Raw genomic sequence first — 27,953 nt, 5'->3', positions numbered from 1 at the left:
CCCAGTGAGTACAAATCATTGTTTAATAAATCAAACAGAATTTTTGCTCTTTGAGTTACACTGTATTGCAAATACTTCTATACATAAAATAGTATCTCAGTGACAAGAAGCACCTGATAAGTCTGATAGAATATGTAAATATATATAAATGTATATTTTTCATGTATGAAGTGATAAGAAAACAAAGGGTGAATAAGATTAGAGGCTGATTGAAAGTGGGCAGTGAAAAGCAAAACTGCATAATATGACATAACCATGTCTCCACCCTGAACTCTCCTTCTAGTAGAATCATTTAATCACATCACTGTGTCACCTTCATATAAAACACCAACATCTGGTTGAAAAAAGGACAAAAATTCTTCAAGACAACCGACAGAGAGACTGTTTAAATCATTAACGCTTCAAAAAATAAACCCCAACTTGAGTGTCATTAATCCCGCAATTGTCCTCTTTTGAATTGTAAACTGCAGTGTCATGGTACGCAGGCTGGGGGTGGCATAACAAAGCCTACAGTTCCCATTTTCCTCAAAGGAATAAGATAAGGCACGTGGGCAAGACAGGACGAGGGTGGAGATTCCTGTTAGCTTTTAAAGGAAGTGCAGGAAGAAAGGGGGGGCTAAAGACTCCCACCAGTGAACATGAAGAGGACACAAACTCGTGCAAGACTTGAAAGAGTGCTCGCTGAAGATGTTTGGACTCTAAAAAGTTAACTACGAGACAAAGATAACCCAAACAGGCCTAAAACTGGCTTAAAAAAACATAAAGCTTGGATTTTATGTAATTGCTGCATTAAGAAATGAACCCCCCTGCTGAGCTCTTAGAGGAGAGGATGGCTTTGGTTTTTGTTGAATTAGTTTTGTTATCATTTCTTTGCCTTCATTTTTAGCATTGAAAAATATTTAAAAAGGCCAATATTGTTATGTTAAATTGCAAGCTCATGCATGTTTGCATCCACGGTTCTACAAAGTTATGTTTTGCATGAAATCAGAGAAACTATCAAGTTTGACTTAGGTTCATAAAATGTGACGTGCATGTTTACCTTCACTGTCACAAGCTAGAAACCTCAGGAAAGTATGTCTCTGATGATTGCAAACATCACATTTTGTTGTGGTGTCAAAGCATTTTACAGCTGCTGCACATGCTCAGTAACTGTCCATAAACGTCTGAGAGCAGCGGATAAATGAAACACCGGGAGCTGTGCCTGTTGGCCTGAGCAGAAGAGGAAGAGATGAGGTAAGAGGGAAAGAAAGAAAGAGAAGTGAAATTACAATTAAAAGTAGGGAGCAGAATGCTGAATTAAGCAACAATATTTTGAATGTTGAGCTGGTTTGACTCTTCCTGTCTTGTAGTGGAGACTGAGGGCAGTTGTGATCACATTGTAGTGAACTGGCTGTGTGCTTGTTTCAGTTTTTCAGCAATCTGTGGGTTAAGAAGGAAAGAGAGAAACTTGCATGAAAACACAGCAGAGGGTGTTCCAAACAGAGTGCTGCTCCCCAGGTAGCATAGAGGATGGATTGTTACAAATTTCAATTAAGCGTGATAGATGGTCGATAAAAAAGCCTTTACCGTCTCATAAAACTTGACTTGCTCTTCCAGATACAACTGCATGACTCTGTTGTAGTCATAGATGCGGTTGCTGTGGAAGTGGTTCATCTCAGCTGAGGGAACAGGAGGGCAAACCACGTAAATCAGACATCATGCTAACATTAACACACACTTAAGTATCTCTGAGTTTGTATGTTTGTTACCTTGTAATGTGTAAGACATGGTGCTGACTCGTTTAGCCATGGTGACTTTCTCCTGAGGGGTTATTTTACTGGCGACCACCAGCTTGTCGGCCTCTTTCACTTTGTCTATGGCAGCCTGCGGGGATTAAAACCTGACAACTTAATAACTAATGTTACAGGTTGATTACAATTTTCAAACATTGCTCACATGTATGGAGGACATGGCAAAAATAAATACCAGTAATTCAAGATTATATATATATTTATTACGCTTTGCAAGCAAATTCTGTCAAAATCATTCAAACTGAAGAGTTATTGAGGTCATGCCAGAGCTGTCTTTTATCTTGCTGATGTTGTCACCACACTAATGGATGCATTCAGAATCCATTTCACATACTATTGGTCTCACACTTAGGGGTGTAATGATTCTTCCTAACAATGATTTGATTTGTATCACGATTCGTGGTTGCCGATTAAAGGACGATATTAGTTCATTTAGAACGATACGATCCGAAACGATTCAGTGACTTGAAATTGATTCAGTAACTTTTTAGCCAAAAATTCAACCAGTGTGATTGTGAAATAAATACCTTGATACTGGACAGTCCTAGATTCCTGTTGTTTCTTGTAAGGGAATCGGGTTTAAATTAATTATGGATATAAACGCTGTGTGAAATCCCATGGCGCCTTAGTAGCTGGTTGGATAGATTTGTTGTGTTGCCGTGGACCTTTACTTGGCCTTTATATATCCTACAAACAGCGAGCAACTTATTTACAACATCTCCGTCTTTACCAAAGCCAAAGTGTTTCCACACACTGGACTGCAATGGTGGTTTGATGAATACTCGCTCGCTGGCTTCTCCTCTAACATCTACCATGCTATGTTTTGTTGTCTGCTGGCACTTGGGGATGACTTCACAGACAGGCAGCCTGAATTGAGTAACATTTAACGTCTTTATCGTTAAAAGTGCAAAAAGAAACACATCCATATATAGTCTGCCGTGCTTAAACCCAATGCGTTATTTCCTAGTATCGATACAATCCATTTATTACCTTTTAAAACAATGTTAGATCGATATATGTCATCTGGAAGGCCAACTCAAACTCCACCTCTTTAGGTCACACTAAGTTTGGTTGCGTTCAGCATTTCCAATATGGCTGCCGCCAACGATTGGTTTCAAAACAGCGCTAAGGAACAGATCAGGGTAACATCAAGGATACTATGTCCAATATTTATACAGTCTATGAGATGGACACAGGCTCATTAATTGGTTTGCCTATAGGAATGTTTTTAATGCTGATTTCAGCCGAGCTGAAATTGACTCCTTGGGCACATACAATGAAAACCCATCAAAATACCAAGAAGTCATTGTATCATCTCAAGCAGAAACATAACTTCATAAGTTTAAGGAGCCAAAGACATAACAAACCTAAGTGTCAAATATTTATAAATGTAAGTGTGACTGTTATTAGATGCATCGGAGGAGAAACATACATGTTTCAACTGTATTATAATTCAAGCAAGGAGATATTTTGCTAATTTAAGATACATTTTCAGTAGTTAAGGCACATTGGGTTACAGAGGGAGACAGTTTTGCCTTTTGTTGATAGGACAGCTGAAGAGAGGAGAAAATGTGGCGTGGGTAGTTGGGAATTAGGGAAGACTGCAGCAAAGGGTATTGAAACAGCAACCACTGCGATGAGGACTATAGCCTCCATACATGGGGCGCACGCTTAAACTGCCAGGCCAGTGGTGCCCCCCTGAATTGAAAATCAACTAAGTTTCCTTTTTATTGTGGAGGCATATCTTGAGTTCTGCATTTCTTTTACCAAAAGCTAACATTAGCTTTACAAATTGAGTTATCGTGTGTCCACCAACAAAATATATAAGAAGTGACTAAAGCCTGAACTTTATGAAAGCAGGGTACGGCAAATAAATGTCACATTCCATAAACCTCTGTGTAACTGTGCTCCAGCATACCTTATGAACTCCAATGGTGTCTGGGAAGCATCCAAGAAGACCCTTATATTCGTTATTTGTCTCCATGAGGAAGTGGAGGTCTTTCTTGGGCTGAAAACAGATGGACAGAGTCATGAAGAGATAAATGTGGAACACAGATAGGGTCCAAAACAGGAAATAACATATAGATCTGAAAGTGACGGAAAAGGATGCAGGAAAATGTCACGTCACAGGGGAAACACGCTTAAATCAAAATATCCTTTTGAAACATCATGAAGGTTTAAGTTTGGAATGGTGGAGAACATCATTTCAGACAGGGAAGCATCCAGCAGACTGTTTCTGCTGGACAACAAACAACAGGTAGAGACCAATGTTCACATAATCTGCATTTGTTTAAAATTCAGCACCTAAATTATCTCCTTATTCTCGAATTAACCAGGGAAAGTTGTATTCAGGGTCCAGGGTTTACTGTACATTACACACTGTTTAACTGTTACATACAATAGCATCTCAGGTGTAGCTAGGGTAAAGCTTAATTCTACAGGAGCACTGAGATGATGTGTCTGCAGCAGCACACGCTTACCAGATGATTCCTCCCTCTGGAAGCTGCTGGGACATCAAAAAAGGTCTAATGTTGATGTTATTTATTATCACACATCACAATGATCAAACCACACAGAACCACCTGAGAGTCCTCATTCAAACAGAGGGTCTGAACAACATTTAGGAAATACTCCTGATAAGGTTTCCTGTGGCTTCTTCCTCATACAGATACACGCTCAGGATGCCGGGTTGCAGGGTTCAATGAAACATCACAACAAGGATGTAAACAGTGACGCAAGCAGGAAGTGTTCACAAATTGTTCTATATGATTGAGTGGATTTTTGTAAAAGTTGGAAGCAGTGGTATTACAGTATGTCCTACCTGTTCTGCCACCATCTGAGCGATCTCCTCATACGTCTTTCCCGCTGCTGTCATGGCATCAGTCAGGGTTGCCTCACCTGCGGCAGAGAAGGGGTTAAAAATCCATCATGGATGTGTTTGTTTGCTAATTTGCTTCATAACAGATTATCACACAGATGGTCCGATCTGTCCAAAGCCATCCATTTTTTTTATTTGTTCTCGTCTTGAGTATTGTAACGCACCTTAAACAGGTATCAGTCAGAGCTCCCTCCACAGACCCCAACTAGTTCAAAATGCAGCCGCTCAGATTTTAACAGGCACATCAAAATATCAACACATCACTCCTGTCCTTGTCAGCTTACATTGGCTGCCAGTTTTTTATCGTGTCGATTTTAAGATCTTATTGATTACTTTTAAAATTTTAAATGGACAGGCCCCAAACTATTTAAGAGACCTTTTAACCCCCTATGTGTCTGGGCGGCCCCTCAGGTCTGTGGATGCATCTCTTCTGGTTGTGCCAAGATCCTGCCTTAAAACAAAAGGTGACCGGGCCTTTGCAATCAGAGCTCCAAGTTTGTGGAACTCGCTGCCACTGACCATTACAGTCGAAAACCTTAACTGATTTTAAATCCTCACTAAAAACATTTTTATATAAGGAGGCATTTCTTCACCCCTAATTCTTGAATTTGCTCTCCATTCAGATCTCTTGTTTTGCTTCTGTCTTTTTTCTTCCCCCTGTTTAGGACTGTTTTTTATGCTTTGTAATTCTCTGCTTTTTTGTTTTGAAGCACTTTGTAACCTTGTTAAGAGAGTTAAAGTGCTATATAAATAAAGTTTATTATCATTATTTATTATGGCGACAGCATTTGCATTTTAAAGGAGTTAAATGGGGTGCAAAGTGAAAAGACAACTGCACATTCCATAGAAATACTGTTTTACCTTGGTATCCACTGCTGATGAAAACAGAAGAAAGGTTCTGGAAGGCTTTACCGATTCTCTGGTACTCTTTTGGCAAAGCTGTAGAGGAGACATGAATGCAAACATTAAATGAAATTCTTCCTCAGTTGACAAAACAGTCAACACAATGAACCACTCCATGATATAAATAGTCGTTACAGCACAAAGTGAAGGAGTGGCTTATGTAGGCGTGGTAAAAAACTTTATTTGTCTTAGTTCAGTGTGTACGTACGGCCTGTACATCTCTTCCAGTGCTCATTGCCAACAGTGAGGATTTCCTTCACGCCATCATCCATGGCTTTGGTGAACCTGCTGAACTGCTCACATTTCTGCTCCCTAAGGACGCATTTCGCAAACAATGAAGAGGTGTCAGGTGAGGAGACAGTAAGAAATACAGATAGAACAGATAGACATGTTTCTTTATGTGCAGGGGTTTGAAGAAAAGCTTGACTAAAACTCACACTTCTATAGGATCCAGCTCTTGAGCCTCAGGCTCTATCGTTGTGAAAATCATTACTCCTACTGTCTCGTCCTTCTCTGCTTTTCTCTTCCCCATCTTCCAGTCCTGTAACAATAAATCATGAATTCATTAAAGCTCCGGTGGGGAGTTTTTAACTGGTTAGGAAACAGATGGAATTTCAAACTGGAGTCTCTTTATTACCCAGAAAAGTGAACAAGATAGTTGGCAAAAAGGTTGACAATTTCTACACTGGTACACTGTAATACCTGTTGTCACTGCAAGGGGTAGGTGTGAAAAACCCACAACTTATACATGTACAGGAAAAGACCAGCAAAGAGATATCACTTTGTCCACAGGGGGCGCTAAATTTAAGACAACAAACAAGCTCCTCATGGGGGCTTTAGGCAACAGGTGCTTTTCGACCAGAAGTTCCGGGAACTTTTAGTTCGTATCATTCGATTTAAAGCAATTCTAAAAGCCATGGCAGAAATCTACTGGTGTTTCTGTTTAAAAAGCGACCCTGGTAACTGGCGACTTTCAGCCACTTGCATCCCTCTCAAATGTCTTTAGATCATTGTTAAATACTTCTCTGATAAAAAGCTAAACTAGGATGCATTCCTGAGGACTCTTTCCATGTTTCAACTGTTGTAAACTCAGACACGTTCAGCTGAAGGTCTCCAGTTCACAGCGTCACTTTTAAAACTGTAACACAGGGAGCTGACAGAGACGCATTTGCTGCAGGCTCAGAGAAGACGACTGTTACACAGCTATTATGATGGACAAATAAATATACCGCTGTTACTCTACCAATCAGAAATGTTCAGCATTGCAGGTAAAACCCCCCACAGTTTCTGGACCTTTGAAAAGTACTACCCCACAAGCAGAGGCTTTTCAGGGGGAGATTAGCTACCCCAGACCCTGGTTCCTGCAGTCAAAAAGCCCATAGCTCCTCTAAATGTCCCTAGTTCCTGGGGAAAGTTCCTGTGGTTGAAAAGCACCTAATATTGACCAAGTTAAAGTTATATAAATTGCCTTAGTTGTGAAGTCTTGAATGACGTGAACTGTCTACAGATGATGATGAATAATCCTAAGAAGCACAATTCAAAATCTCAAGGGACAAGAACTGAAGGAGTACTGGCTCACCTTCTCGTCCTTGTAGGTGAGGAAAGTCTGGAATACTTCGCTGCAGGAAACAACCGGGTGTCTGCACATCCTGGTCATCCAGCCTTGCAACCGCTCCATACGCATCTTTATAAACTCTTCCTCAAATCGCCCTAAAATAGGAGGGAGGGTGCAGAGAAGCAACATTTCTTTTATGTTGTCATCATCAAATGTGTATGTCTTCTGTGCTTTATATTTGACCAAGTGGGGTGCTTACCTGTCACCTGCTTATCTGGTAAAGAGGGGATGGGGATCGCTGAACCAAATTTGTCTAGAAGCCTCTCATAGAGCCAATCAAAGTGCTTGTATCTGTGATTGACAGGTCGGTTTGTGGTCTGAAAACCAAACACATGGAGTTAAGTACAATGTAGGCCAAATGTGCTGTAACTGTGTTTAACTGTAAGCCAGAGCAGGCCACTTATTTCAAGTTGATTTAACAAACTCTATGGACATTTCAGACATGTTTCTAGACACTTACGTTGGGTGTGATTTGGTACTCAATGTAGCTCTTGAGGCCGTACAACTTGGAGCCTTTCTTGGGATCAGCGACCACACAGTCGAGCTGATGTTCAGGGTACGACCACACAGGACCAACTTCCCCCATCTGAGAAGAAATTACAAGGTTTAAAAAAATGTGTCTTTTTATTCTATGGCACTCAAACATACCACTGTCAAAGACCTCAAACATGTCAAACCATGCAGTGGAAACACTCAGTTTGTTGTGGGAAGTAGAACATTTCCAACTGTACTATTCTGACAAATGAATTTGAATTTCTGATCCATAACAAGTAAAATCACATCAGTATATCTAGTATGACACTGGTAAGGACATTTGATATGTAACCTACATAGATCGGTAACTTCTCTTTGCCCTTTGGGAGTTGCTTGCAGAGGAGGTAGAGCTCCGGACCGGACTTGGAGAACCCAGGAAACCTGCTCAAAGAGAGAAACATGATGTATAGAGGCAGCTTCCAATACATCTGGACTTTTTGAGCTCTTGGAAAGCTGTGTGGTTGTTTTCTTCAAGAGAGGATCCCTTTTGGTTGGAATCATACTTTCAGGTTATGCAACACATATTCCTAGTTGAGCTAGTTTACATAATTCTCACTGCTCTACAGATGTTGGCAACACTTCAAGATATGCAGAATTTCCCCAACAAGTACACGGAGGAAGAGATACTTGCAAATAACCATGAGTATAAACAAAAAAAAAAGCCAAGGTTTTCAAAGACGGAAACTTCTGTCCCTAGGGTTTTGAATAAAAGGTTTTTGTATGTTACACAGGATGTTAAAAAAAAGTTGGTTTCTTTCAGAGAAAACTCTTCATAAAAGGTAGACTGTAACATGGTGCTTTTTAGTGTTTGTGGTTTTAAAAGGAAGTGAAGGTGTCTGCCAATTCAAGCAGAGACAACCCTAGAGGTTATAGAGGTGGTGGATGTTGTTTTACCTTTGAAAAAACAGTATATGTAAGTACACATTGCTGCAGTCAGGCAGGAATCTTGTATCACCATATCATTACTTATTTTTTCAGAAAGTTATTTTTTGGACATCCTGGTGTTAAAAACAGCTTGTAACTGAATCCCATTTTTTTTTTATTTCCTAAAAACATACAGTTTTGGAGATATGAGGTTTCAGCCCGACAGCAGCAATATATGATTCATATTCAAAAGACGAGCATTCATGTTGGTAAAATGTCTTTTCAGGCATTAAGAGGTTCAAGAACTTCACACTGCTGCTTAATTTTTCATATGAAAACGATCACACCTCATAGGGACCTACTTGTTGAGGGAGATTTTCATCGAGGACCCATGAGCTCCTCCTCTTTGTATTGCTCCACTGTCTCCAGATTCTGACTCAGCAGTGGACTTTACATCGTCCCACTCATCGTCCCACTCATCGTCCTCTGCTCCTGAGGGCACAAAGATGCACACATGATCGTTTCTCTGGATCAGAGACACATATAGTACAAACTCTGACAGCTGACAAGAATACAAAAATAAATGATGTGACTGAAGTTCATAGCTGATGGGGAAATTTTATCAATTTAACATTGTTGTGTTTGAAAGAGAGAGGGTTGTAACAACTGATGTCTTTAGGAAATGATAAAGAGGAACATTTTAATGGGAGCATAAAATGATTTTAAAAAATGTCATCTCTTGATTTCTACGCTACGTTCTCAGTATTCCTACGTCTTATTTCCAAATTTGAAAACCCAGTTTCAAGAAAGATCATTGTAAAGACTAACAGAAGCAACTTGAGGACATGCAGTATGACACACATGAGCTCACCAAAAGAACAATATGTTATGTGATTAATGGCATGCACCTCCAACAAATACATCAAAACATATTCTGTATCTTTATGCAATAAGCAATGAGATTAAATTTGTTTTAAATTTGATCATAATGTTCAAACAATGTTTTTTTTCTTCCATGAAAAAAGAGAGTATGCTATAGGGAAAAAAAAAAAATCACCTAAAAAATTACCAAGAAATGTTGACACTAGTTCATCTTGAAAAACTCATTCAACAGAAGCAAGTCCCACGAGAAATGTATCGCTACCTGGGCCCCATTTATAGATTTCACTTTCACTGTTCCCTTTTCACAATTGCTGCAATGGTTCTGTCTCCTGCAGCTCTTTTTTATTACATATTTCTCATTCATTAATTGTATTATTATTATTATTATTATTATTATTATTATTGCTATTATTATTATAAGTATTATTATTATCAATATATATTTTTTAATTGTTTCCTTTCTGACCTTTATTTATCACCCATCTGTCTTGTTTTACAACTTTTCCGGGTGTCTGTTGTCTTGGCAATGATACATGTATTTACTTGTTAAAATATTCAAATTTTTCTTTTTTCAAATTGTTTTGTTTTTAACTAACAAATAAGAAAGTAATTCTAATTTAGATTCCTTGATGCTAGTTGAAACAATTATTCTTAAAGCACTTACTTTTTAAGGGTCATGTACTCCATAATAGAAGTTTGAGAATATTAAAAAAGTTTTTACTGGTTGGCTAAAGGCAAATTTACTAAAAAGCCCAAAAGACTGAGGGAATGCTTTAGATATTGTTGCAAAAAAAAAAAAAAATCCACATTGCACACTTTGAAATATACTTCAGCACATAAACAAAGGCATGTTGGGGAATCAGAGGTGCTTCACATGGCAGCAAAAAATACAACTACTACATAACAGAGGAAATTAAGCTTAGAACACAATCAGAAATGTGGTTATATAATTAACCATAATAATAATTAACCATAGGAAAATCTAATTTCAGAGAAAACAACACTTCAGTTTCTCAAAAACTAATGATAACATGCCTAGGTTTAAGCTAGCTGGTGAATAGCAACAGTTAGCATTAGCTCAAGGTAGACTTAAATATCCTTTTTGTTTTAACTCAACTGAATTCCCCCCAGGGATCAATAAATCATATCTATGTTTTGATGATTCATTCATTAAAATAAATGAGCAACGGTAAATTCTAACAACCAAGTGATGGATGAGCAAAAGAGGAGGAACTGCTAAGCAATAGCTGACTAGCCTAGCTTAACATAGCAGTAACTGCTAACTGAGTCATCTTCAGTAGAAACGTTTTTTTTAATTTTCTGCATCCTTTACATCAACTACATTTTGTGAAAAATAATCTAAAATGAAATTAAATCATCTGAATTTGTTGCTAGCCTAACTTTGTGCTCTTTGTCTTCCGTTGGTCGAATAGGGTTGCAAACTTCCAGGAATTTTTAAAGTTGGAAACTTCCCATGGGAATTAACAGGAATTTATGGGAATAAACGTGAATAAACCAGGAATTTACTAAATTGAAGGTTGGCTCTTAATAGGGAACTTAAATATAGTTGGGGGAAATATATTTCAGCATAATCCTGACTAAAACAACCAGATTTCATGCAAGTACAGTTGAATATCTATGCTATTCCTCAATCACATGCACATAGCACACTGCTTACTGCAGGGCTATTGAGACCACGCCGCCTACATGCACTTTTTTATTTAACATTTTGAATGGGACTTTGTTGGGATTGCATTTTTGTTAATTTTTGAATGGGTTGGGTCGGGGGGGATGAGTAATATTTAACTAAACATTCATGTTTTTGGTCTTCAATGAAATAATTGATTTTTCAATAAAATATTTAACACTTGAAAAAGTTCTACTTCTAAATAAATCTGTTTTAATTGTATTATTTTGAATGGATGTCTGCTTATAACAAAACAAATATTTATGCTTGGATATGATACCTTTCCATTAAATTACCCTCAATTCCCAGTTAATTCCCATGATTTCCAATTTGGAATATTTCCAAAATTCCCCAGCTTAACTTCCCATGGAAATTTACCAGAAATTTCCCACCCCTTTGCAACGCTATGGGCGAACAGAACACAAACTCATGAAACTTGTAAGACTTAACACTTTGAGGAATGTCTGAAGGGTGTCTGAAAATTCATATTGGGACTCTAATTCTACAAACACAATGCACTGACCTCATTCTCACAAAGTTCGAGTCACATGTATCTCAGAGGTCAGACGTACAAACCAAACGCTCACCCATCACTCAGTACAGTTAATATTAAGGGTTAATACCAAGATACAAACTGAATGACTCAAACGCATGCTCGAAACACTGTAAATGATTCCCTTAATATATTTGAAGGACACGCTCTTCATTAACACTCATGCCAGTCCACAAAAACATGAGGAACAAAGCTTCCAGGCAATGCAGGAGTACCTGTGTAATCAATAAGGTAAGGATACGGGTAGATGTCTTTGGCAAGGGAAAGAGAAAAAGGAAAGTCCTGTTATTTCATCTCTTTGCTATTTATTCCCTAAGTTCTCTTTTTGCAATAACAACTGGAGAATTATTTAAAAAAAAAAAAAACAGGTCCAGTAGTCTGTCATTCTGAGTCATGCATGAGGCTAACTTTTCCATGGTCTGGCAAAAACAGAATCGTGACTGGATGTTCTGATCCACGTGCTGCAGCATCTGTGTGCAGGGACAGAGTGAACTGAACCGCTCCAAACAGTGACGACTTGGGTAAAAAAGTCTGTGTACATTAAAAAGAGGGGATCGAACCAGCTTTCAATCAAAGTATGTCACTTACTATCAGTTATACAACAACTAAACCTTAGAGAAGCATAGAGAAAAGGAGGAGAAATGAAAGATAGAAAACAGCACTGTCATGTATATAAAGAATACTTCTACTCATGTTGTTCTGTTAAGTAAACTACATCTGCGAGGTATTATGGACTATCTGACCTATATTTCCCTCTGCAAAACGTGTTTTCCATAATCTTTCTGGTGAACATAAAATTTTGTTTTCCAGACTAAGACTGATGAAAAACATTTGACATTCAGTGCATTACAACATCCTTATTAACTGAAGTCATCTTCTGATGATCAAGGCACTCATCATCATCACAAACAGTCTTCTCAGAGTCCTATTTTTCTTTCTATTTGGAACACTTGATTGTGATTAAATATTGAGACACTTTGTGCACTAAAACCCTCTATGTGTTGGGGAGGATTAAAAAGTGTAAAAAGTTCTGTGTCAGACTTAAACTATCCATCGCAGCCTTTCTATCCGGCCCCCACAACTACAGTTTAAAAAGTTTAAAGTTTTGCACCAAAGCTGAAAAAAGTCCTTGCACAATCCCAATGTCCACTCTAACACCTTGGCACCTACAGTGGATAGTGAAAGTCTACACACCCCTGTGAAAATGCCAGCTTTTGTGATGTAAAAAAAATGAGACCAAGATAAATCATGTCAGAACTTTTTCCACCTTTAATGTGACCTGTAACATGAACAATTCAATCGAAAAAAAAATTCTAATATTTTAGGGGGGAGAATAAAAAATAAAAAAATAAAGTAATGTGGTTGCATAAGTGTACACACCCTTTAACTAATCATTGTTTGAAGCACCTTTTGATTTTATTACAGCACTCAGTCTTTTTTGGTAGGAGTCTATTAGCATGGCACATCTTGACAGGCAATATTTGCCAAAAAAAGATAGTGAGGGCATCTCCTTTGCACAGCCCTCGTCAGATCACCCCACAGATATTCAACTGGATTCAGGTCTGGACTCTGGCTGGGCCATTACAAAACTTTAATCTTCTTTTGGTGAAGCCATGCTTTAGTTGATTTGGATATATGCTTTGGTTTGTTGTCATATTGAAAGGTGAAATTCCTCTTCATCTTCATCTTTCTAATGGAGGCCTGTAGGTTTTTGTGTTAAAACTGACTAGCTTTTGTTACTGTTCATACTTAGAACAGCTGATCTTCATTTGGATTAATCAAAGTCACTTTAAATTATGACAGGTTTATACTGACTACTATTTGTCATGAGGTTGAATGTGATTGGTTTATTCTGGGTCACATTCCCAGTAATAAGGGGGTGTGTATAGTTATGCAACCGCATTATTTTAGTTAGTTATTTTTTATTCTTCCCCCTAAAATATATATTTTTTTAAAATTCAGTTGAATTGTTCACGTTATAGGTCACATTAAAGGTAGAAAAAGTTCTGATATTATTTATCTTGGTCTCATTTTTTTATATCACAAAAGCTGGCATTTTAACAGGGGTGTGTAGACTTTTGCTATCCACTGTAACCCTCACATACTTTAATGGGATCAGGCGCAGTGCATGAAACAGTAAGGGCTTGAGATGATATAAAAATGAAGACCCAATCACAAAGCACTGTTAACCTCATGTATGAAGTTATGTGTCTTACATTCAGACTCAAACTAACAGAAGTCAAAAGATAATTGATGTTAGTCCTTTGTGATGGAAAAACAAAGAATCCCTCTAAACATGGATACATAACAACGCAACTGATTACAGGTGGTAACTTGCAAATAGACGTATTTCATACTTGCTTTGTTTACATTTTTCTCCACTCAATTGAATAGGGCTTCAGTAAATAAACGGCCAGATGATCCCATTCTTCCCATTACTAAGTTTGCAATGAACTCTTGGTAAGTCTCACAGTCAGATCTGCAGAACTGAAGACTCACAGAGAGTGGCTCACATGTCAGATAGCTCACACACTTGATAAGAGTGACAGCAGGATAGCTCAAAGCACTCACACACTAAACAAGAACGCGCCTCAGAGTCTGTGAGAGTTTGGGATGTAGCCTTTGTGACTTTTTCATGCCTGTCAGCATTTAAAGTGATCAAGATTTAGAGTCTCTGGTCTGCTGCAGCACATTTTCTGCTTTGTTATGGTCTGTAGCAACAGACTAACTCAACTATGGATGAACCTTTTCTGATTAGTAAAGCACATAACTTCCTCGAACTAAATGTTACACCCCATTAAACATCAGAAAGCACAAACATTCAGTAGTTACTTTGCCATTTGGAATGACATCTTTGCAGCTTAGCCTGCATTTCCCAACCTAAGTTGACCTGAGGTGGCAGACAGAAGAATCAAGCAAGCTAAGTTCAATAAAACTATGAATGCATGATCATGTTTCCACAATTCATCATGGCTGCTATCTGAAAAACTGCTCCTACCTGGGCCCTGGTAAGCCTGAGGGTGGCCCTGTGATGCGGCACCCCATGGGTCTGCAGCATTCTTCCCAGTCTGGGTGCCCTCTGGATTGGAAGCCCAGTTATTGTTTGACCCTCCTGAGGGATCTTGGTTCCACACCGACCAGGGATCATTACCGTTACTAGCCTGGAAGAGACACACACAGAGAGAGAAAAGTAAGAGATGAAAGATGCTGAAAGACGAGAGATGAAGTACGGGGAAGTAGAATGTTGCCTAGTTTTTGAGACTGTTAAACAAGAGTTGTGACAACACAACATGCTCTGTCAACCACATGATGCAAAACCTGGCCTTGAGCAGGAAATCTGGTACGATAATCAGCTTTACGGTGGCAGTGTAGCTGCCAAATGCGACTGGAACTACACGCAGCAGCGACACATAACAAAATAGTAAAATACAGTATCTCACAAAAGTGAGTACACCCCTCACACTTCTGCAAATATTTAATTATATCTTTTCATGGGACAACACTGAAGAAATTACACTTTGATACAATGTTAAGTAGTCAGTGTACAGCTTGTATAACAGTTTAAATTCACCGCCCCCTCAAAATAACTCAGCACAGCCATTAATGTCTAAACTGCTGGCAGAACAGAAGTGAGTACACCCCTAAGTGAAAATGTCCAAATTGGAATGAATGCCAACATGTACTGTGACTGTAGCAGAGCATGATCCTCTCCAATCGGAAACTGGGCTGCAGGGCATTATTCCAACATAAAAACGACCACAAACATGCCTCCATGATGGCCACTGCCTTGCTAAAGAAGCTGAGGGTGAAGGTGATGGAGTTGCCAAGCATGTCTCCAGACCTAAACCCTATTGAGCATCTGTGGGGCATCCTCAAATGGAAGGTGGAGGAGCGCAAGGTCTCTAACATCCACCAGCTCCGTGATGTCGTCATGGAGGAGTGGAAGAGGATTCCAGTGGCAACCTGTGAAGCTCTGGTGAACTCCATGCCCAAGGGGGTTAAGGCAGTGCTGGAAAATAATGGTGGCCACACAAAATATTGACACTTAGCGGCCCAATTTGGACATTTTCACTTAGGGGTGTACTCACTTTTGTTGCAAGCATTTTAGTCATTAATGGCTGTGTGTTGAGTTATTTTGAGCGGACAGTAAATTATTGTAGTTATACAAACTGTACACTGACTACTTTACATTGTATCAAAGTGTCATTTCTTCAGAGTTGCCCATGAAAAGATATAATTAAATATTTGCAGAAATGTGAGGGGTGAACTCACTTTTGTGAGATACTGTATATTGCATATTTGAGAAAAGACATGCTAATAATGTGCACACTCATGCATAAACAATAACATTCTCTTTTCATAGCACACATTTTGCTCTTAACTTAAAAGCTAAGAATGCAACTGCACAGCATGCTTTCACGTATACTGTGGGCGTCTCATGCAAATAAATGTATGTGTGCCTTTTGTAGGTCAAAGTTAGCTTAATGATAACGAAGCACTGAGGTGCCTGAACACAAACTAGTGCAGGGTCACTTAACACAAATAGACATACAGAACAGACTGAAGCTGAATGATAAGTTTCACAAGTTGACTGCGACGACATTGACACAGTATATATTGCAGTGCAGCAACAAAGAACATTTTAACAGCAATTTCCTGTTGACAATTTTTACAACAAGTTTATACATGGAAGTTTTGATTTTGTTTGTGAGACTTTGATCATCTTCCGGGTAAAATTTGGTTTGTGATGATTCATCTGTGTGATTCTTTTATTATACGTGAGAATCATGGACTCTGATCTATGAGCTTTTAAAGTTCCACTGCGTGCTGATTCATCCAGCTGAGACAATGTGTGGGTGTCCATTGGTGACATGTAAGTGTGTTTGTACTGCAGTGCAAAGTGAGGCTGTGATCATGCTTTCTGCAGGCAGGAGGAGTACGACGAGGGGGATTTGCCGATCGAAAGCGGAGGGATTGAGTGAGGGTGGAGGGCTCGGTTTCATGCCTCTGGCCTCATCCACCCCCAACCTTGACTCGGTGGTTACCTCATCTGGGGATGAAAGGTAGGGGGAAACTGGGGTATCAGGGGTGTCCGGCTGGGGACTTAAGCCCCCAGCTTCGACCTTGAGAGGAAAAAACAAAAAAGGTGACATCATCACAAAGCGCCAGCAGTGAGGGGGTTCACACTCAGCAGGGGAAGGGTTAAAGCGATGCTGGATATAAATGTTTGTGTGTTCAGGGAGAAAAGAGCTGAGGGATGAAGGCTGACACATTTCCTGTGCCCACATTTCTACTGATCCAGCAGTACAGCTCATAGATGTGGAACTTCCTGCCTGCTGTGGACGAAAGAAAATTTCACTGCACTTATTTCCTCTTGGCTCTATTTTACTAGAGCTAAAAACATGTGTCGGTTATAAACGACATGACCACGATGAACATCTCCCACAGCTGCTGCTCTCACTTCTGCATCTCTGGGGGTCACACTTGCTGAGCAAACGTCAATGAAAACTCTGTCATCACTCACTTCTGCTTTCCCTCGAACATCAACCCATCACACAGGGTTTGGAGAGCGAGAAGGAGACCACGGGAGGATAAGGATGTGAAATGAGGCCATTCAACATAAATCTCTTTTTTTCAGATGAGTGCATTACCTGGTTTTGTGCAGGTGCAGACGGTGGAGCATAGGCGTCGAAGATGGACAGATCTTGAGCTGCAGCATTTCCTAAATTTGGCACAGGTGCTGAGGGTGCTGCTGCTGCTGTGAACGCTGGGAACTGCTTATTTAACTACAAACATAAAAAGACAGGAGAGAGAGAAGAGACTCATCAGGAGATCAAATTGGGATATTGGCTTGTAATTTAATGAATTTTAAAGGCACATTCTTTCATGGTAATGTGATCGTGTCACCATGACATTCCCTGGTTTAGCTCACTGGCCTCTGGGATAAACTTTCTCTGTTTATAGCACCAACTGGTTTGACTTCAAACTACACATCTCAACCTGCTTCATTGCTTTTAAATAAGAAACTCTTCAACACAGCTGACTATTCTTTTCATACGGTGCTGTTTTGTTTTCACAGACCTTTTTATACCCAGTAGGTTTTCCAAGACTGAATATTACGTAAGCTTCGAATGCTATTGTCATCAGTGTGTTTCAATGACTCGGAAACACAATCAAAACAGTGCAGGGGCAGCTGGGGAGGTAACTTAAGGTCAGATAAACACACACACGTCCACATGAGCTTGTTAGCGGATAATATAAACCTCTCTCTTGGGTACACAGAACTGTTATGATGTGATGCTGCAACTGTAACTTAAAGCAAGGCTGAACTGTGAAAACGTCTTCATGTATTTTCTGCATCTCTCTGTGTCTCTCTCTGTCTGAATGTCTGAAGAGTGAATCATATCCTCATGATGTGATCAGAGCTACTGGATCCAATTCCACATGCGCACACACACAAAAACCCTAATCAGCAAAACCTTGAAGGAGGCACATCCTGCTGTGATGTCTGTTTGAGGAGGGGAGACTGTAGATGCAGAAACGGCTCTGTGACAAATATCTGAATGATATGAGACACTCAGAGGGTGCCATGTTTGATGTTATTACCCAGCTTTCTTACTTATCACACAGCTGTGCTTAATACTTGATTCTGATTGGTCGGCACCCCATAACAACAACAGTTAATTATTTTGACTAGAGAGAGTTAGTGCAGATATATCTGACTATAATAACTCTGTTTATTCTCTGACAGTGATCTCTCTCTCTGATGTAATCTTGTGTTGTGTGTGACAGTTTAAGACATTATATTTTAGCTGTAGCCCTGATGGTATCAAACTGAGCGCTGTGGTTATAGGACTAATAAAAATGAGAACATGTTTCAAAGTGATAAGCACGCGCAGTTTTACATTTAATGTAGGACAAAAACTTCAACTGACTAACCTGTTTTAGACTCTGTTTAAGTTTGATGTCAGGAAATATAATCAATAACGGTCATCAGTATTTATTATGTAAAATCAAACAGGTAGACAAAGTGTCCTGCCCGTCTCTACCCCCTCTCCTCGTGATCAGCTCACAGAGCTCCGTGATCGAGCAAGCTGATTGGTCAGTGGGCGGAGTTTTCTCCAAACTGATCTCTGATCCTGAGCATAACCTGCCCCGGAGCAGGTTAGGAGTTCAGCATGAGTAACCATGGTGATCTACCCAGGTAAAACAGGAACCACCTTTGTAGTACTGAAAATCCAGAGTTAACCCCGAAGTTACCTCGATAACCGCAAATCCGGCTTCGTAGTATACCCCTCTGGGCTAGCTAGATCACACGTCACAAATATTAAACCAATCCAATCCACAGAAAGGAGTCCGGTATATTTATCACCTTTGCGATTTCACCTCTTCCTGTTCACAATGTAGCAAAAACGTCACCTTCCGAGAGCGTGGAGGATAGTTTTATTATTACTCTTAATTAATTTGGAGAGCACGAAACTTTAGAGTCATGGTTAATGGTTGGCCTGTCAGCAGCAAAGAAAAGAAGAGGAGAGGAGAAACAGCACAGAATCTGGCGAGGGAAGTAAAACTAAACTCAGGAGCTGAGTGAAAAAGACATCGTCCAAATTGAAGAAAACACGCAAACCGCAACATGGTATGGGCTTTGGCAAAGGTACAGGACTGGTTGAGTGAGAAGGCAACACCTATTGAAAAGTTGGGGGGAAAATAACTTTATACAGATGCTGCGGTTATTTTCTGTTAAGAACGACACCAGAAGAACGCTGGTGTTTTCACTTCGGTAGCACCTTCCTGCATGCTTGTGTGGCAGAGTGGACACCAATGAGTTTGTTGTGCACTTTACTGTCACGCTCTCTCTTAACGTTATCTATGTTGATAGAACACAGCAGCTCTCTCTCTCTCTCTCTCTCTCTCTCTCTCTCTCTCTCTCTCTCTCTCTCTCTCTCTCTCTCTCTCTCTCTCTCTCTCTCTCTCTCTCTCTCTCTCTCTCTCTCTCTCTCTCTCTCTCTCTCTCTCTCTCTCTCTCTCTCTCTCTCTCTCTCTCTCTCTCTCTCTCTCTCTCTTCATTCTCTGACAGCAGCTTCTGGTTGGAGATGTGAGCCTGGATCTTTTGTTTTTACGTTAGCTTCTCTGCCTTACAACACTATCAAGGTCAAAACAACAGAAATAGAATCATACCAAAGTATCAAACATGTTGACAACCATACCATACACCACATGCATCTTTAACACCATGATGCTTCAGCAGATGCTTCACGGCTTTTTTATTTTTACACACGGTTAATTTGTTCTCACACAAAAATAACTACGAGGGACGTGAGATGTATGTGGTTAAACACCATCAAACACTAACTCTTCTTTACCTCGATGTAGTCTTCTGGCACCAGTCCAACTTCTCCTCTGGAGTTCTGTGCTTCAATCCAACCGCCTCCGATGTGCTGAAATAGAGTGAGACACGGAAAAACATGTCAGCATAAATAGCTGGGACTGGCTCAGGCCTGCAGAAAGCTTAAACAGACCCGTCTTCTAGAGATATCACATTGATATAGAGCATTTTCATGGGATGCTGCAGTCAAAAGACACATGCACAAATCAGGAATGCACGATATTGGATTTATTGGCGATATTCGATATGCCGATATTTTACAACTCATTTAGCCGATTACCCATACAGATATTTTTTCCGCACACCTAACTGCAGAGATCATAAATTATTTTCTGTATTGGAATAAGCGTACAGTATTATGGTGATATTCTTATCACATTTGTTATGTAATATTCATTTCTTGTGCAAAATAAGAAAAATACTTAATACTTAAAACTGCATATTTATTTATGACAACTGCTTTCAACAAAATTCATACAAAATGGTACATCCTACTTAAAACTTGGATGATGCTCTCCATGAGACAATCATAACAATAAACACAACCAGGGCAAATTGGGCCAATTTCACATTTGACATAGAAAGTAAACCTAACCTCTGTTCACAGGGAACATGTGAAAAGTGCAACTGTACAGCAATTAAATCTAAATTAAATAAAATGGTTTACTCTTTGACAGTAAATGTGCCTAAATTAGTCAGCTACATGTACCTTACAGACTGCTGCTTAAATTCAACTTTAACTTAAAACATGAGCCCAACATGTGTGCAGCAGCCATAGACTGTATAAAATATGGACGTAGTATCCGTGACGTCACCCATCTGTTTCTGAAGCGCTGTTTTGAAGCCAATCGGCAGCGGCAGCCATATTGCTTCTGTCAAGCCAGTGTGACGTAAAGAGGCGGGCTTTGAGCCTGCTAGCCAACAGCTGTAGTGCTCCCACAGGCAGCTGTGCCTCTCATTGGAGGACTCGTAATCTTAATATATTTGAAATTGCAGCGTTAGAAAAAAATTCACCCCCCTCACAGTCAGAGGATATTGAGAAATGAGCTATTCAGACTACACTCATCTTTTGTACCAGGCTGTAAACATGTTTATTTCTATCATTGGTGTGTTGGCAAATGTCCGATAGTTCATTTTAAAGCCAATATTGGTGGATACCGATAATGTGCCGATAATATCGTGCATCCCTAGCACAAATTAACCTTCTTTTTTGCTGTGTTGTGCTTCAATCACAGTTTTCAGATGAAATCACCAAACTACTTGGGCCAAAGACTCACTCTGTCACTCTACTGAGGCAGCAATATTTTCTGATGATGTATGAGACATGCATCAGGTTTCTCCAGTCTGACACAGCAATAGGACTCTAACTGTGTCCGGCTTTATTTATTTCTGCGCTTTACAGCCTTTCAAGAACTCAGGTTAGAAAAAGCTGACACTGACCAGGTCACCAAAGTTTCATTAAACACAGCGAGAGCTCCCTGGACAAATTCCTGCATGGTCAGTTTATTTAAGGGAGAAAAAAGTACATTCTGTTGTTGTCCTTACACAGTGGGTCCTGATTGGCTTAACAGCGTCTTTGATTAGAAAACTATGTGGGTCAGCACACAGTGAGTGACCCTTGAACTGTTGTGACTCGTTATGATGACATCATGTTTGCTTTTACTGTTCTGCCCTTCCTTCCTCTGCGCATGTTTGTGAGACTCGTCGTTTATAGACAACCTGGGATCATGTGAGCTGGGCCTGTAAAGGGTGGTTAGCTGTAAAGAGTGATGTGTCAGAGGGGTCATTGAACATCTGAATACAAGGCTTGGACACAGTTTGTTTTATGTAACATACTGTATAAAGTTCAGGCACATAATAGCACTTTTTAAAAACTGGCTTCTTGAAAAGGTAAACAGATTTATACTTTGAGCTACCAATTATTTTCCATTCTCTAATTTAGGCCTAGATTCATTCTTTTATATCAGATAATGAACTTTTTGAACATAATGTGAGCAAAACCTAAATCTGGCACACACTCACAGGCATTAAAACATAATTATCAAGCAGAATACAAACCTTGCAAACTTAAATGAAGTCTGTTTAAGGCTAATAATACATTTAAAAAGTAATATTTTACAGTCATGTGCAGGGGCATGTCCAGAGGGGTTAGGCCCCTCTTCAAATCGGATTGGCCACCCCAAAAGCCTTTACTTAGTTGGCCATTTGCTTCATTAGAAACTGGACTTAGTTAAAATCAACTATTGACTGTGTTTCAAAAACAGTTTCACAGGAGAGGAATCAGTTAATCTAATATTGCAAGCAAATGCGTGCACACTGGGCAGCTGTCAAAACACATTCACTGCATGCAATTACTGTAAATACTGTAAATAAACGGGATGAGTTGCACCAGTATATAAGACACAATATTTTTTGGGAAAAAGAACTGTGTGAGCATGAACACTTCCGTTGCATTCAGTAAGCAGATGTGTAGCTCTTTCTCATACCATCTGTTATCATCACCCTGCCAGCTTACCTGTATGGTAGTTGAGCGCAGCCCACAGTGACGTTTTCCAATTTGTAGTGACTAGCGCCAATTGAAGAGTCTTTTTAATCAAACTACCACGCCACAGGGTTTATTTCCTTTATAGTATACCACAGTTTTCTTTAAATATGTACTTATAACCTAATGAGGGAGAAAATGAGTTAAAAGTGGTGTCACTAGACTGGTGTACCTTGCTATGTGTTAAGCATTCTTCAGCAAAAAAGTGGGCACATGCATCTTCGAGCTACATGTACTAGTCACACCAGTGTATAGGATACAGCTCAATTATTAGATGACAAGAAAGTATAATTATAATTATATATATATATTACTATCTTATTTATATTTTCACTATCTATTCATCAGATAAAAGTGTACATAGTGTGTATACAACTTTCATATTTGCCATTTTTATTTTATTCTATTTTTATTTAATTCTATTTTATTTTATCATTACTATCATTATTGTCATTATATTTTTAACTATGTAGGTACATTGTTTTATTCCCCTGTCCCATATTGTAAGCTGCTGTAACAAAAGAATTTCCCCCAATGAGGGATCAAATCAAGTATATCTTATCTTATCTTTTTATAAATATATGTATATATTATAAAATATTGTGGATATTATACACCCAATTTTACAACACCTAAAACGGTGACTTTAGACATACATCTTTTGTTGAGCCTTAAAGATTCTGTTGTTGCCGGTTACCTTTTATACTGCAATTCATAGAGAATCCGCTTGAGGCTGGCTGTAGAAAGACCGCAAACCACATAGGCACCAATTCAAAAAAGACGATCTTTGCAGCATTAATAAACATGTTTACAGCCTGGTTCAAAAAACGTCTTGGCTCTACGTAGCCAATTTCTCTATCAGCACACACTGTACAGGGTGAATTTTTTTCTAATGCAACGGTTCAGAAAATATTAAGATTACGAGTTTTTGCCCAAATAAGGACATGACTGACTTGACTCCTAGACGGGAACACATAGCTGTTGGCTAGGAGGCTCAAACTCAGCCTCTTTACGTCACACTCTGCCTGGTTGAGTTCCGCATTTCCAATATGGCTGCCGCCGTCGATTGGCTTCAAAACAGCGCTCAGGAACAGATGGGTGACGTCACGGATACTATGTCCATTATTTATACAGTCTATAATGTGCACACATACTACAAGCTACCCGTGCATAAGTCAACCACTCAGGTGGGGCGACCCAGTCACAAAAAAAGGGCCTAGACACGCTAGGCGTGTGGATTTACCTCATTGGTGATGGTGACAGTCTCGCCTTCTCTGACCGTTAACTCGTTGTTTCCAGCCTCAGCGGTGAAGTCATATAAAACTTGTGCCTGAACAAAAACAAACAAAAACATTGAACTTAATGCATGTTTGATCAACACTTTATTGGAGACAACACAAAAATATCTACATGTACATGGCTTGTATCAACACAACCAATAGAAACCCCATTATTATACAGCTTGTGGAGTTAAATAAAAGGCTGAGCGAAACAGGAAGAACTAGTTTTTCTGGCCATATGCTGCTGACTCCTTACTGGTAGGCATCAGTATCAACCAAAAACAAGGCCAGAACCTGGTTACCTGGTTCAGTTTAATACAAAAGACTGTATTTCTTCTCACACTGACCCACATCTACTAATCTGCTCTCTATACGATGCAAACAAGCACAAACACACACATAAACAAATGAATGCAACAGTGTGAGGTAACAGAGGGGAAAAAACAGGGCTTCATTTTCACAGTTCATTTAATTATTGACTTCTGACTCACTTATTTTCATAATTATAACTAGGATCATTCACTTGGATCGCCAGTTCTTATCTAAACTGACAAACTCTGCGTGTCATGAGCAACAGGAGCAAACAGTATCAAATTCACAGTGTTTGACTGTCTAACTAACAAGTTCATTAACCAATGACAAGGATTACAAGGTCCTTTGTTTTCCCTGAGCAGAGAACTATTTTTAGAGTCAGCCTGCCACCTCCCAGGAGTTCAGGAAGCTGGATGGTGTGTTTTTTTTTCCTGACAGGAACTTGTGAATGTGTCCGACTGCAGCTCTACTCTCTCTTGTTTCCATTGTAACAACTGCTTGATTGCATGATGGGGACTTGCACAGATCAAAAAGATGCTATAGTTGTTGTCACTTCACTCAGATGTTTGACACCAGAAAGATGTTCTAACATTCATCTGCATGGGGGACATGTTTTCTGAGTTCACCTGAATTCTGACTTTTATAATAGGAGCCACTGAGTGTAAATAACCAGTAGAAAGTGGGAGCTTAAACTTCAAATGCACTTACACTAAGTCTAATTATCCATGCAATAATATACCTTACTATCGACTCATAAGATAGAAGTGTAGAGGTGTACATAGTGTATATATGTCTTATATTTACAATATTTTCTTTTATTTTATATTCACCTTGTCATTATTATTATTATTATTATTATTATTATTATTATTAATAATAATAATAATAATAATATTAATATATTATTATTATTTATATTTTAATTTTTATTATTCATTATTTCTTGTTTGTTTTAATGATATTTTAATGATGAATGTTTTTATCCTCTGTAAGGTGACCTTGGGTGACTTGAAAAGAGCCCCAAATAAAATGTATTATTATTATTTATTATTATCATTTTGTTTTATTTTAATTTTAGGTTTTTTAACTCTGTAAGCACATTGTTGTATTCTCCTGTCCCGCTGCTGGTACCAACAATTTCCCCAATGCGGGATCAATAAAGTCTATGTATCTATGTATCTATGTATCTGTCTATCTGTCTATCTGTCTATCTGTCTATGATAATACAATGTCTTCTGTTATTTCAAAAACTCATACCTATCAAGAATGAAATGTCACTACACATTTCTGGATGCACTAGTTTACATTAAAGGAAAAACCCTCAGCTTATCTGCAATCACAGACACAAAGCTGTCCTCGCTTAAGACACACCTCTTCTCCCTGGCTTTTAATCAAGGTTGAGTGGATATCTGGCATAACTTTAATTACATTTTAATTTATTTTATTCTATCTTATTTTATTATATATGTATTTGCACTTTGTTTATGTACTTTAGTATTGTATTGTGTGTTATGTTTGTCATTTGTGCTGCTTTTTGATCTGTACAGCACTTTGGTCAACCCCAGTTGTTTTAAACGTGCTCCATAAATAAACTTTGAGTTGAGTTGAGTGATAAAAATAAGTCTCTGAATTTCCTGTGATTATTAACATAACACTCATGAACTTTATACTATTCACACTTTCCTAAAAATCACTAGCTCGACTCTTCTCTTCTGTTGCCCCTAAATGGTGGAATAAATTGGCCAACTCCATTCGATCTGCAGAGTCCCTCTCTACTTTCAAATGACAGCTAAAGACCCAGCTCTTTAGGAAGCACTATGCACTTTGCTAGACTGTTCTCCACTGTTGTCCCCAGTGGCAGATCATGTCTTCCAGCTACAGTTGACTCACACTGTCCTGCTCTACTCTGGGAATCTGTGTTCAGCTCTTGAGTGACCCAGTATTTGGTACTTTGGTCATTATTGTGGTGATGTTAATTGTTGATGATGATAATGGAGGGTCTTAAATGGTTTGGCTTCCTCATTGTAGATATTCCTTATTTAAAAAAATAATAATAATTAAAAAAAAACGTATTTACTTTTCTGCATTGCCTTTACACTGCTGGGCAGTACATGCACCCAAATGGACTTGAAGCACTTTGTTACACTTACTTATCTTGTTTCCTCTTGTCTAGATCTTTGCTTGTGTTCTTCTTGTTCTCGTATGTATGTCGCTTTGGATAAAAGCGTCTGCTAAATGACATTGTAACTTTGAGTTACTGCATAACTGGTGAACTACATGAATAAAACTAAATTGGTAACTACATAATTAATTATGATGTCCTTTAGTCCATTAATAAGATGAAGAATGATAACTTTAACTCGCATTAATACTTAAACGAAAGAAAACTCTTACACGCAAAAAACTACATTTCCCAGCATTCCACGGAAGTAGGAATGACCCGCACTGGAAAGGTAGTAAAATGTCACAAGACACTTTCTTAATGAGGCACATTTTCCATGTACAGTACAAACATACGAATCACATACACTGCACGCAGAATACGTGTCTTGAGTGTTAATTCCACGCGTTTGAACCGAGTAATAAAATGTTTTTGAACCTTTATATGAAGCTAATCGAGTGAAGAAGTATAACTAGGAAACTGTAGTTTCTCTACAAGTACACAATGCGTACTATTCACAGAACACATCCAGCTGTCAAGAGAAACCAGAGGAAGTTACACACCCGGGTGATGTTAAAACAGCATAAAGAAGAAGTATGACTTACCTTATGCGCCATTGTTGAAGCATTGATCAATCATTACAAACACAGGCCCTGTGGTTTTCAGGATTCCCAGTCCTCAGCTGGACATTTCCCCCCGCTGCTCTGCAACTAGTAGAAAACACGGTAAGTCCTCCCGGTAGAGAGCAACAACTCCAACCACTAAATAAAAACACTTTATCTCTTAGAAGTCCACAAACGCTGAGAAATATGTGGCAGCAAGAGGCGAGGAGTACGACTGTAAGTTTGAACCGCGTAGAGAGAGCTGCTGTCAGCACGGAGGGAGTGACCTGCACCGCCGAGACAAACCGGAAAGGTAGTTTCGCTCCGATGTGACCCTCCAAGACATGACATGAGGAAATATAATCACCACATTAAAAACAGACCCACTTTTAAAAGTGAGATTTTTTTTAGGAACAAATTAAAAAGAAGATATAGTTTAGCAGAAAGAAAATATAGTATCTTAAAAATAAAAGGGGGAATCTTTCATAAACATTTAAATGTGATATAATACATTATGAAACACTAACATGAAAACAACCTCTTAGATGATTTTTACAGTTGAAAAAAATGGATAAAAATGTGTTGTAAGCAAAACTATATGCTAAAGCTACGGAAGAGGATAATATAATATATATATAATATTATTATTTTAGTCTTTATTATCTGAATAATTGCTTTAACACATATTTATCTTATTTAATTATTTATTTATCTATTTATTTCTACCTTATTTTTAACTTTTTTTCCACTATTACTTATTTTATTAATTTTACTGTATTGACTTTATTTTATTTTTAAGTGTTTTATTTATAGTCATGCCTTTTATAATTTTACCATTGCTGTTGTTTTCAGTCTCTCTTCTATTCTGTGAAGCACTTTGGGCTACATGTTTTTATGTATGAAAGGTGCTAGATAAATAAAGTTGAGTTGAAAAAAAACAAATAATAAAGTGCAATATATATGT

General features: G+C 38.7%; 1 protein-coding gene across 3 annotated transcripts; it reads right to left on the bottom strand.

Annotated features, from left to right (window-relative positions):
* snx9b (sorting nexin 9b) lies at window positions 1-27,298 on the bottom strand. 3 transcript variants are annotated; one of them, XM_034699565.1, is made up of 18 exons: window positions 26,993-27,298; window positions 23,878-23,964; window positions 20,070-20,144; window positions 17,358-17,492; window positions 14,705-14,867; window positions 8,947-9,076; window positions 8,017-8,104; window positions 7,647-7,772; window positions 7,386-7,503; window positions 7,151-7,281; window positions 6,009-6,112; window positions 5,780-5,883; window positions 5,530-5,607; window positions 4,612-4,688; window positions 3,709-3,798; window positions 1,749-1,863; window positions 1,567-1,658; window positions 1-1,419 (listed from the first exon to the last, which is right to left on the bottom strand). In XM_034699565.1, the coding sequence occupies exons 1-18, from the start codon at window positions 27,002-27,004 to the stop codon at window positions 1,372-1,374; spliced, it is 1,773 nt and encodes a 590-aa protein (XP_034555456.1). In that variant the 5' UTR covers window positions 27,005-27,298; the 3' UTR covers window positions 1-1,371. The 3 variants fall into 3 exon arrangements, with proteins under 3 accessions (XP_034555456.1, XP_034555457.1, XP_034555458.1); XM_034699566.1 differs by having other exon boundaries at window positions 8,017-8,101; XM_034699567.1 differs by having other exon boundaries at window positions 8,947-9,070.
* Between the last annotated feature and the right edge of the window lie 655 nt (window positions 27,299-27,953).

This window comes from Notolabrus celidotus, chromosome 13 (assembly GCF_009762535.1).
Source record: "Notolabrus celidotus isolate fNotCel1 chromosome 13, fNotCel1.pri, whole genome shotgun sequence".
NCBI classification, from domain to species: Eukaryota; Metazoa; Chordata; class Actinopteri; order Labriformes; family Labridae; genus Notolabrus; species Notolabrus celidotus.
This window is presented reverse-complemented; position numbering and strand designations above follow the sequence as displayed.

What these genes read in the sequence shown, in the direction of transcription:
- snx9b (XM_034699565.1), bottom strand. An exon ending in CTGTCACCATCACCAATGAG is followed by an intron (nt 20,145 to 23,877) that starts GTAAATCCACAC and finishes ACTCTATTTCAG; the next exon opens with CACATCGGAGGCGGTTGGAT. An exon ending in AAGAGAAGTTACCGATCTAT is followed by an intron (nt 7,773 to 8,016) that starts GTAGGTTACATA and finishes ATTTCTTCTCAG; the next exon opens with ATGGGGGAAGTTGGTCCTGT.